This window comes from Mirounga leonina, unplaced genomic scaffold, assembly GCF_011800145.1.
Source record: "Mirounga leonina isolate KUSES-001 unplaced genomic scaffold, KU_Mleo_1.0 Mir_115, whole genome shotgun sequence".
Classification (NCBI taxonomy): domain Eukaryota; kingdom Metazoa; phylum Chordata; class Mammalia; order Carnivora; family Phocidae; genus Mirounga; species Mirounga leonina.
The window spans coordinates 95081888-95094723 of NW_023270268.1; the positions used below are offsets into that span (position 1 = coordinate 95081888).

The 12836-nt window shown below is 39.4% G+C and overlaps 1 protein-coding gene across 2 annotated transcripts in view; it reads left to right on the top strand.

The window, feature by feature from the left end:
• Positions 1-12836, top strand: part of LSAMP (limbic system associated membrane protein) — a 656844-nt gene that overhangs the window by 607414 nt on the left and 36594 nt on the right. For both annotated transcript variants that reach the window (XM_035000116.1, XM_035000115.1), the window contains exons 5-6: positions 9303-9423; positions 9796-9944. In XM_035000116.1, the coding sequence (XP_034856007.1) occupies positions 9303-9423; positions 9796-9944 (270 nt within the window). The remainder of the gene's footprint in view (positions 1-9302; positions 9424-9795; positions 9945-12836) is intronic.

Below are 12836 nucleotides of genomic sequence, written 5' to 3' on the forward strand. Positions count from 1 at the left end.
TCAGGGATGCACATTTATACATTGGACACATCCAAGGGCAGGACTTGGCCTTTGAACTAGATAAATCAACTCTACCAACTCTAAATATAACCCATAATGCATTTAACAATACAGTCTGTCTTTTACTCAGACTACAGAATTAAGAAAACATGATCAGACAGCCCTAGCATTTCTGGCAATCACTATTTTGGTCTTTGTGGAGAATAAGGTCACACCGCTTTGGAAAAAGAAACAACTCATATCTGCTTCAACTGGAATCTCTCTTATTGCATTGTTTATCAGAAGGCAATAACCCATCTTCTGCTATTTAACTAACTGGTCTTGAGAACAAATTCAAGTCACTTTGGTCAGGTTATGTGTCTCCAATGGCTACCAGGGATACTTGATAAATTAGTTTGGCTATTTGTCCCAAAGTATGGGCATTAGAAACGAAGATTTCACTAAGATGCATAGGTAATGGGCATACTTTGAACTTCGCAGATGAAAAGATCCTTAGATGTAGTTCAAAAGACAGGGGGCGGGGGTGGATCCATATGATGTATGTCACAGCAAAGGAATAAAGAGAATTAGTTTACCCTGTTCAGTTAGGAGTGACTTTTCACATCATTCAAATTCAAGTTCCCACATCAAACAATTGTGGCTAGTGACAGGGACAAAGGGACATCCTGACAGTTCTCCCTTTCTATGCATTTAGTGCACACACACATACAAATACATCCCCTACACACCCATATATACATATGCACATATAACACACATATATGCATGTACATAGGCACACAGAGACACATGCACAAACACGTTAACCCATATTTGAAAATGTACTCTAGACCATTGTAAATTACTTCTCATTATCTTAAGCCTTCCATGCAGTTACCTATGTACCAGCGATTTCTATATAAATTCTATATAAATTCCTTGTCATGGTAGGTAGAATTGACTCCATTTTAGGGTTTGAGACTCTGAAGCCCAAGGAAGTAAAATTGCTTTTCCAGTGTAGAAGAAAGTGTAAGAAAAGGGATTCAGACTCTGGCCCATTTGATTCTAAAGCCCATGTTCTCAGGAGAAAGAGGAAGAGGTGTTTTTCAATCCTTAGTACCCAACATGGGCAGTACTGGACTAACGGAATTACATTTAATTCTCACAGTAAACTCATGAGATAAACATCATTAGTTATACTTCAAAAATTTGTAAACTGAGGCACAGAGAGCTGAGGAAACTTGCCTGAGGTGACCTGGTCTATGCCGGGCTGCACCATTTCCCATTACCCTGCTTTAGCCTTGCAGCTTTCCTAGACAGACAGTGCAATCTCCTTCACCCCAATATCTAGAAGAATCCAGTACATAGGACTCTGCCATAGACACTTATGGCAATCATTTCCAAGAAGCGAGGGGTACATTTGATGAGCTCTGAAGTGCTTTTGTCCTGGCGCTGTCTGTGATTTTTTTTTTAGTAATAGAGTTTTGAAATGCCAGTATTACTATTCTTTTTCAGGGCTGGCTGTGTTTCAAAGACACATTAATGATCTCAATGTTATAAAATGCTTTAGGACCTTTTTTTCACATGAAAGGCAATTTCTCTGGGTGTTTATGTAAGTTTATAATTAGGTTAGTTAGGTTCTTTTATGTACACACAGCCATGCCATCATCTTCCACCTCTTCTCTGACTTTTAGAGTTAAGATTTCATTTTCTCTTAATTGACCTTCATCGTAATTAGATTTCTGAAAGTCCAATCATGGAGTACATAGAAAATATTTATGCTTCCATTGTGTGAAACATCAAAGTGGCCCGCATTGCAGATGGTTCCCAAGATCAAAGCCAGCCGCCTGGGCCCTATTATTATTAGCGCAATTAGTCTGACATTGCTCCTTCTTGACTGTCCCCATAGTGTAACTTAGAGCAGAAGAAAATACTGATAATTTTTAAGAAAAGGCTTTTATGAAGATGTGAGCTTTTCCTAGTGATGAGTGAACCATGGAAGAATATAGACAGAACCTCAAGATTCTGAAAAGATATCTAATAACAAATTACATGGAGTTTTATAATGAGCTTAGTTAAACATACAGAATGTATGTCCTAAACAACAGCACCTAGCACATACCTGACCTTATAAAAATTGCTCAGTGAATGTTGACTGAATGAGTAGGTAAAAACTCATAGGTAAAGTCTGCCCTCTTAACATTTCTTCAAACTCAGTCACAAATCAGGAAATACATTCTAATATCAATTTCCTTTGTAATCACCTTTTTTACCAACACTGCATAAGCTGTGTTTATATTACATTAAAACAACTAGCCATTGTACCTGTTGTACTGTTCATACAATATGTCCTCTTTAAATGTAGTTGTATTAAGTAGATGAAGTCTCCAGGATTGAATTACAGAACCAGGTCTGGCTAGAAAAACTTGGTCCTACAGAGAAATATCCAGTATTACCTGCATCACTTCATCTAAGCCTCTGTACTGTGAAAGTGTCCCATTATTTAAAGGATTCCTCTTCCTTTTCAAAACACAGGGTTTGGAATTAGTTCAGGGGATCAGGATGGCTAAGATAAATAATGACTAAATAGCTTATTGTAATGAAACAGACCCTGAGTACCACTGGAAAAAAAAAATCCCAATGCTGGTAATTTTCTCCTACAAGCATTTCATTGATTCATTTACTCAGTTGCCAACAGATATTTGTTGCAGGACACTGAGAAGCTAGAGTAGTAAATGAAAGATGTAGACACAACAGTTTCTCCTGTTTACGTCATAAGCTGGATTCTACGGTCTCTCCTTTTTACTTCTCTTGGATAATCCTTCTCCACAGTTGGTTTAGAGCATTGCATATAGCCATTTGACAAGCAAAATCTATTTTCTAAGTAGTGAGAGGTCTTGAAGTTTACAGAAGCTAAATTATTGACCTGAAATCTCTTCAACTAAATAAGCTTATTACTAGTACAATAGACAGGACTTCTGGTTTCTTGTATCTTACTTACAGTATAGCTGCTCATTTCTTCCAGATACCATCCCTAGGGACAACTGTGCTTTCCTTACAGATTCCCTCAATTTCAGTTCTCACAGTGTATTAAAAGTAGCTACTTGGGTTTACCTCATCCTAGTGCCCAGTATCCTGAGGATAATATCTAGTGCATAGTCAACATTCAATAAATGCAGACTGTTAAGTTTATCTGGATTCTCCTTAAACTGAACTCTTTTCCTGTTTCTGTAGAAATACTTCTCCAAAGCTGCCCCCAACTCTCAAGCAATCCCTCCATCCCATTAACCAGCTAATATTCCTACTTTCCACCTTTTCACAACGATGTCTCCAACTAGGTTCACACTACCAAGCTATAACTTCTTTCTCCTCTATTCGTCTCCCTTTGAACTCAGCTCTGCCTCCACATTGATGTCCAGAACTAACTCAACACAGATAGGGGGGACATGGACCCTGGCATTTCTAAGGCTCATGCTTACATTTGATAGCCATTTATTAGAGGAGGTAGAGGTTACTTACCATAGAATCTACAACTGGGACTGGAGACATCCACTGTCTCCAGATAATATATATGCATTTTAACTGAACTCCTCAGTGCTTTGATTCAAAAATCACCTAATGATGAGACTTCAAGAAAATGACTGCTCATAATGGAACCAGAGTGGCTACTTTCTCTGGATATTCATAGCTACAGCTACGCATTCTCCATGCCAACCTTTAGTTTATTCTTATATTTGGCATGGTTTCAGTAAAGACATGTCCTAATGCTTATGACTCTATTATGGGACCTTCAGAGGAAATATCCAGTACGAATCCAGAGTATTAAAATCTTCTACCATAACTTTGCAATGTGAACAAGAACCATAATTTTCTGAATTCTTTCAGAGTACCAAGACTGTGCTAGAGGTTTTGTATGATTCACTGTAGTCATCACATTGACAGTGGCTAACCAAGGAGGGAGGTGTATTGGGCCTGAACTGCCCCAGCAAGGAGATATTTACTTTATCTGACATTATTTAGTATGTTAAGTTTAGTATTTCTGGGACATAGTGTTTAAAAAAAAAAAAAGATTAAGTTAGTTCTATTATCTTTAAATTCTCGAAAGATAGTGCTTTTCTTATTGCCTCTATTCTCTGCCCCTCCTCCGTTTGTCCACCATTGCACACTAACCCTGAAAGATAATCAAATCATCCGTCTACAGAGAGGACAAAAACAGAGCTCAGAGAATATAAGCATTGTTGGCCATAAAATCGAAGAACTTGTGAGTGGTAGGTAGAGTTGGGATTCTGACCCAGTTCTAACTCCACAGCCCTCTTTCTTTCCAAAACACCATGTGAATAATAGTAATACAAATAGTAAATGTAAAATAATAATAATAAAAGTAATCACCTCAGGTGTTAAACGTGCTCTCATATACATGATTTCGTTTGATCTTTACATCAAACCTGTGAGACAGATCACAGGGGTCATCATTTCCATTTATAGGTGGGGGGGCCCAGGAAGTCAACATGTCACCCATAGGAGATGATCATCTAAGTGGCACAGGCAGAAATTGAACTCACAACTCCTGATTTCTAATGCAGGTTTATACCCCCTAGGTCACTGCATGCTGTGCCATTTTGGTACCCTTTAATAGCAGAAATAGAACATTTACCTTTTAAGCTACCAACATGTTCCCCTAAATGGTATTTTTCCCTATTAGGAATTCATTTCTCTTTAAAGGAAGAGTGTCATTCAAATGGAAGCCCAGAGAGGTTCAGAGCATGGGCTTCAAAACATGGTTCAGATCTAGACTCCATCAAGTGCTGGCTATGTGAATTTGGACAAGTTATTAACCCTCTGTAGATCTGTCTTCTCATTCATAAGCTAGGGTTAATAAGTCTTATCTCTGATAGCTATTATTTGGATGAAAAGAATACCTAAAGCCTAGTAGAGTGCTGACATGGTAAATGCCCACAAATTGAGACCTTTATTAAGAATTTTGTTCTTTTTATATTATTATTCCAAAAAATTAGGATGATTAAGTGAATGACATTTTGCTTGCTAGACCACTGTCACTGTTATCCTATTCATTCTAATTGAAAAATTCTTGTTATTGGTGATATAAGACAAAGAAAGTCCTTATTAATATTTTCAGAACCCAGAATTTTGAAGTAATAAAGACTGGAAGAGTCCTTTGAAAATTGTAGGCTATTCCAAAATCACATAAAGAATAGCAATGAACTCGGGCGCCTGGGTGGCTCAGTTGGTTAAGTGACTGCCTTCGTCTCAGGTCATGATCCTGGAGTCCCTGGATCGAGTCCCGCATCAGGCTCCCTGTTTGGCAGGGAGTCTGCTTCGGCCTCTCCCACTCCCCGTTTGTGTTCCCTCTCTCGCTGTGTCTTTCTCTGTCAAATAAATAAATAAAATCTTTAAAAAAAAAAAAAAAAGAATAGCAATGAACTCTGTGCAGCATTATTATTAAGCCACATTTTTATTATAACGATATTTTGAGCATGGACATCTATTATTTTAACTATACTAGGCATGCTGCAATGTGATTTGTAATAATTTTTCTTAGCCTCACCTATACAGAATTCATTACAAATGAATTTTGAAATGTTCATTCCAATAAGCCATGAGTGAACAGACCTGCACCACTGTGTCATCTGAGAAATATTAGGAACAATGACTTCTTTGTACATTTATCATTATCTGTGAATTTACCTTGGTAGGAGAAACTTCCTAGATTTTCAAGGAGAGAAGCAAGTGTTTGGCCTTTGTAAATGACCAGTGTCTTCCTATCCCCAAATTAATGCACCTAAAAGTGTTCAACCTTAATTTGCTGTCACATTTCCCATACTGGCATCTCTGAGGAGCTAATAAATAACTTACTACATAGTTATTCAGGCTCTAAACAAATGGAGAAATAAGTAAAGGAGATGTATGAGAGGCCCAATTGCCCCCATTATTAGAGATTAAGATGGATAGAGGTAGTACTTAGTGTGGGGGACTTATCTCTCCAATCATGGCAGCCCTGGAATGCAGCAGGCCTACTCACCTAAGAGCAGTAAGCAGAGAGCCTGAGTAAGACTTTAGTGTGAAGAAACAGAGGCAAACCCCCATTCCCTGCCAGAAGGTTGGTCCCAAAAGGAAGCAAGGAAAGAGATGGAACCAAAGAAACCTCATTTCTTCTTCCCAGACTTTTCAGTCAAAGTTATTCCTTCCTTGTGGGTCTCAGAGCAAGGAGGTATACTAAATAGAAGGTAGGTAAACTAAATAGAAGGTAGGTAAACTAAATAGAAGGAAACATCCAGAGTAAGGAGGAACTCTCCCACAAAACTGTACAGCTGGGACCTGCATTCCTGGTCCCATAGTGGAGGGGCTGGAAGCCACGTACCATGGCATTATTATGTTGAGATGCCACAGCCATGAGTGTGAGAGGTGGAGGTGATAGAAAGTGTGGAATTGGATCCAGGTTAGGGCTGGTTTAGCAAAAAGGCAGTCATCATTAAGGGTTTGTCACCCATAACCATGTGGCTCCAGAAATTCACAAACACTGGTTAAAACTCATTTTACAAACTGAGAAATTAAACAAGTCAATAGAATCACAAGCAAGATTATCTCTCTGGCCAGCATGCTACAAACTGTGGAGTCACTGGCAGCTTCAGAACCTGCTACAGTGAATAGGTGAGGATGGGAAACTGGTATTTGTTCATGGTCATCTCTTTCTCTTCTTACGTATCTTTTGGCAGAGGATGGCATCACTTAGATGCCCAACCCAGAAACCTGAGTGTTACCTTTGACACTCCTCCTTCTTACCCTCATCCATTACATCTATTCTTGTCAGTTCTGAGGCTTCGTATCTCTCAATTTCAATTCTGTCCCTCCCTTCCATTTTCTTTATCACAAACCTAGTGCAGGCTATCTTGGGTTCCTTCAGTACTCTCAAAGTGGACCTCCCTGCCTCTGGTTCCAGCTTTTTATAAATGAGGAAGGTGAGGCAATATGACTCTAGACAAAGCACTATCTTCTGTAATGAGGAAGGACAGTGAAGTATAGAGTCTGGATTTGAGCTCATGTCTATCAAACTTTAAATCCAAACTCTTAACCTCTGTTCAGTGCCCCATCTCTATACAAATACCTCCCCCGCCAACACCACTACCACCAATTATTCCATTATCTTTTGAACTAATGTGCTCTAATGATCCATATAGCAAATCACCAAATGAAAGAATTTTATGTGGAATCTTGGTGATCATTTTAAGTTAACTCCTTTTTTTTTTTTCAAGATTTTATGTATGTATTTAATTGACAGAGAGAGAGAGAGACAGCACGAGAGGGAACACAAGCAGGGGGAGTGGGAAAGGGAGAAGCAGGCTTCCCACAGAGCAGGGAGCCCAATGTGGGGCTCGATTCCAGGACCCTGGGATCAGGACCTGAGCCGAAGGCAGTAGCTCAACCAACTGAGCCACTCAGGCGCCCCAACTCCTTCTTTTAAAAGAAGAGAAAGAAAAAGCTCAAACTGGTGCAGACACTTGGGCAGGCCATAGTTCTGGTTAAGAATTAAAATCTGACCTTAGGTTTCCTGTTTCTGGCTGTTAATCCTGACTCCTAACTCATAGAACAGATAAATAAGCTGTAATTTTGAAAGTTAGTAATTTAAGGGTTAAATGAGTTATGGGTATGAACATACACTTGGGTCCTAATGATACCAACTGCCCATTTGTGAAAGATGGGCAGTTTTGACTAGAATTGTTTTTTGTTTTTTGTTTTTTGTTTTAAAGCTGGAAGGGTTACCAGAGGTCATTAAAGTGTGGTTCCCTCACTTTATAGGTAATAAAACCAAGGCTCAGTAAGATAAATTGTGTGATGGGAGGTCCACACAACCAAACAGAAATTAAATTCCAGGACTCCTAGTTTCCACTCATCTGGCTACTTTTTTGTGTCTATACAAAAATGAGAAGATAGGTCTAAAATAAAACAGCCACCTCCACCACCCGCTTTGGCACATCTGTCTACACAAGGGCTGGTGATGCTTATCCAAATGTGCTTTAACTCCTCCTCTCTCTGGCAGTGATTTCAAGATGTCCACGCTGATGTAAAAATGAAATGGGGGATAAAACTGCAAACTAACCTCGTGGTTTTGTGCATCCTTTTAAACTAAGAAGGTCAGAGTCTTCTATAGGCAGGAAATTTGGAAAATAGTTTTGAATATGAAGACAAAAATCAAAAATGAGTGAGCCAAACCAAGTGCTGAAGAGCAGAGATTTAAATAAATTTTGTGTACTAGAGTTTACTTTGCTAATTTCTCTAAATAAGCTTTCTCCTCTACAAAATCTAAACAGATTGTTTGGGTCTATTTTTGACTTGAGCACAGAGCCAACCTACCATTTTCTGGCAAATGACCTTTGGGCAGAAAAGTCCTTTTCTCCTTGAAGGTCCATAACCTGTACAAATACAGCATCGTCAAGCCAGGAGCTTGAGTCTACCATCCCAGCTCAGTCATGTGGACCTGTAAACGCTTGCTCCACCCTCTGTAGGATTGTTTGAAAGAATCATAGCAAATTAGAATATTAGATGTGTTTCTGAGCTCATTTCAAACCTGCTACAGTTTTGCAGGCCCAATTCTAAGCAGAACGTAAGTGTCCAACTGCCAGTGAGCGCAGAAAGCTCACACACCAGGCAGGCTTCTCTGAGGCGGGGTACACTTCAATTATACACTCACACACAAAAGCACAATTTACTTGGGTCATAGCAACAAGGAAACACTTAGAAAAAAAGGTAAATATCTAACACTAGTTTGTTTGTTTGTTTTTCTGAATTCCTGCAACGATATTAGGCTGAGCTTATGTTGGGAGAACTTTAATCCTCTATCACTTTCACCAGACTTCTTACTACCATCTCAAACTATAACAATAGAGATGATGATGATGATGAAAAAGAAAAATGTTGAAATTAGACATTTAAAATCCCAAGTCCTTTGGTATCACCACTTAATTTATAAAAAGAAAAAACTATGTAAATATTATAATCTATGGTTGAAATAATTGATGGTCTATTGGAGTAGGGAAAAAGAAATCCTAGATTCCATTGCCATAAAACCCTGTTAAGTGTCCCATTTAAGTAAAGCAAGTCTACGGTTTCATTAATCTCTTATTTTTATTTCATTTTCTAGTGATCAGTGCCATTCAGCTGATCACAAAATTCACGTAAATGAGGCTTGAAGACTATTTCTTTTGTGCAGCTCTCCGATCAGATGGTCCTTTCTGAGGCCTTCTTGCATGGAAATTCTGCAGCACCCTCTGACTCTCATGTCAATGGTGTGCCTGTCTTTCCTACAGATCCTCCCACTATCACAGAATCCAAGAGCAATGAAGCCACCACAGGGCGGAAAGCTTCACTCAAATGTGAGGCCTCGGCAGTGCCTGCGCCTGACTTTGAGTGGTACCGGGATGACACCAGGTATGTGCCAAATGTGCCAGGCCCCCTTTGCTCCACTATGTGGTCCTGGGGACAGAACCAAGCTCCGCTGTCATGATGTGGGTTTACGCTATTAAACTCTTCATTTTCTAAATCTCTTTACCAAGGGCTTTGGGGCCTGTAGCTCTTACCGCAAAGCCCAGTGAAACTCATCCATTCCTGAGTCTTCTCTATCAATGGACATTGATTCTGATGATACGGGGTTGCACGATTAAAATGAGGAATTGAGCAGGGACCCACAAGTTCTAACTACTACATTTCTTTCCATGTCCTCCAATATCATGATGAAAAAGGGATCACTGTGCCAAGTCTTCATCATTGTTTCTTTTTACTCTTCTATTTTTGAACTCTTAGGATAAACAGTGCTAATGGCCTTGAGATTAAGAGCACGGAGGGCCAGTCCTCACTGACGGTGACCAATGTCACTGAGGAGCACTACGGCAACTATACCTGCGTGGCAGCCAACAATCTGGGGGTCACCAATGCCAGCCTAGTCCTTTTCAGTAAGTATGCCAAAGCAGGGCCTGATGTGGGAGAACTCAGTCAACTAGTTCTCCGGTGGGAAACCTGAAAATCACCCCCTTACCTTATCATTTACCTTACCTAGTAAAGGTAAACTTACACAAAAATAAGAATATAGTCACTGAAACAGAAACACAGTCCCTCCATCCCTATGCATAAGGTGGGATTTACAAATGAAATAACTTCTCTCTCGATTTCCTGGTTTACTTATGATAACTACCTTGGTTGTGATTTTTTGTTGTTGCTGGGTTGTTTTTTCTTTTTTGTTTGTTTTTTTTGTTTTTTGTTTTGTTTTGTTTTGTTTCCTGGTTGATTTAACTGTAAGAATATTCAAAGAATAGAAATCTCCTTAAGGAACAGAGGTGATGTAAGATCCTGGAAAATGGATGGCAATACAAAAATGGCCCTAGTGAGAGTGATTGAGGAAGAAAAATTCCATGAGGATGGATAAGATGCTGGAAGAAGGGAGAGGCTGGGAAAAGAAAGTGTATTTTTTAACAACACAAGAGCAATGGTGGAATGAATGATTAAAACATGATCTAAAATCTAAAGAAGGAAAAATGGTTGCAGAAAAGTTTCCATATGACAGCAGGAAACATTACTTATCTGACATATTTTTGGAAGTGATAAAATAGTAGGAGAGAGGAGCATTTCCAAAGACCAGAGAAGATCCTAAGGCAGACTGAGGAGGACTCAGTTGTTTTAGCTTCCTGGTGTTAGTAGTAAGAGCCCACTTCAGAGCCTGGCTCTGTAGCAGCTATTAAGGTCAGCTATCTGACCCCCTGCCTTGCTGGCCCTGAGGCTATGAGCACAGACACAAATGCCCCCTGAGAAACAGAAGTATGACGGGTGAAATTAGGAGAAAATGATACATTTGGAATAGGAAAACAAGTTTACAGTTTCGTCAATCATCTCTTACTTTTATGTAGTTTTCTAGTGATCAGTCCCGTTCAACTGATCATAAAACTCGGAATAAGAAAATGGAATTTAGAATAGGAAAATGTTTGGAATGGGAAAATGTTTATCAGAATAAGTAAAACAAACAAAAGAGTTAGCACATGCTGGGCCAGAAAGTTCATTTGGACTAAAAGAGAAAGTCCAAAACCTTTACTATTATTATTTTGGAATAACAAGCTACTAGGAATTTTTTTCTGCACGTGTTCAGTTGAAAAAGCTAGAAATACTATGACCAGGAGAGATGTCTCCATCTTGCTTTACCCAATTTAGATGAGCCTACAAGAAAAAAAAAATATTTTTAGGAGAAAAATCAATCTCATTGAGAGTTCTCTTGAGATGAAGTATTAAAGCCATTTTATAACTGTTCAAGATCCACCTCTGCTTATAAAAAACAATCACCACAAACTATTCTAAATTTGGGCTTCAGTTTCTCCCCCATAACTCCCATTGACTTCAATCTACAACAGTTTGATGGGATATAGTCATACAAATACTTGAAGTTTAAAATTCATATCCCTGTTTACTTGTCTCCAAAGACCAAACATCAGTGTTCTTTACTTCAGCTAGAGACACCAATATCTCAAGACACTTGAGAAGGTATTTATTAAGAAATGTAGTTACTTGTTTCATTGTTGACATCAGGGATTCCATAAATGGGGGCAAACAGCCTCAACTCTAAATTTGAGATTCTGACGTATCTAAGGTAACCTGCTTAAGTAGAACAACATACACTTAATAAGAGGTTCTGTAGGGACAGTAAGAGGTTTTATAAAGAAAGTGGGACAGCTGGGTTAGAAAAAGTGAGCAACTATAATTTGCATTAAAGTATCTTTTCCTTTTTTTAAATTTTTTTTATTAATATATAATGTATTATTTGTTTCAGGGGTACAGGTCTGTGATTCATCAGTCTTACACAATTCACAGTGCTCAACATAGCACATACCTTCCCCAATGTCCATCACCCAGCCACCCCATCCCTCCAACCCCCCACCACTCCAGCAACCCTCAGTTTGTTTCCTGAGATTAAGAATCTCTTATGGTTTGTCTCCCTCTCTGGTTTTATCTTGTTTCCTTTTTTCCTCCCTTCCCCTATGATCCTCTGTCTTGTTTCTCAAATTCTACATATCAGTGAGATCATATGAAAAGTATCTTTTCCTTGTATCCCACCCAGAAGAAGTGTGCTAATATATTTCAAATAATAAATAAAATAACACCTATAGACTGAGAGAGGAAAGTGAAGGAGGAGGGAAGGGTGGAATACTTGAGGAGGAGAAAGCAAGGGTGGGCTAGGTCAGAGATAATGGAGATCCGGCGAGTGTGCTGGTGGTGAGGAAGGGTAATCTCAAGCCCTGTAATACCATTGCCCTATTCATAAAAGTCCATTTAAAGGACCCACCCAGTAAAAGTAAGAAGTGCCAAGAATCTCACAGAATTTCTGTTTGTAAGCTGAGAATCACAGACTTGGACAAGTGTATCATCATCATATTGTGACTTCACTGAGGTCACCTGCAATTATACCCTTGAGAAGTGCACAGCGCCATGATTAATGGTGTGCTATTTCCACCATGGGCCCACACTGCCCTCTGCAGAACAGCCCTCCCAGGCACCAGCTCTGCATTTGGCAGCATGTGCATCAGCATTGGGTTTGTAACTGGTTCCCCACCTTATGGGGGGATGATGAAAATTAGAGGAATCATGATGAAAATTAGAGGAACTACTGCCCTCTTTAGACCTTAGACCCAAGACCCAAGTATGCACATTTTAAGGGGAAAGCTGTGCTTCTTACCTAACAGGAAGGCTGCTTCCACCATGCCCACCCCACAGTGACCATTTAGGGTTAGGAGGTCCCTTGTTACAGCCATGATAGCTGAATCCTTGGGAATACAGCTCTATGAAACCCTATTTCACACAGGCTA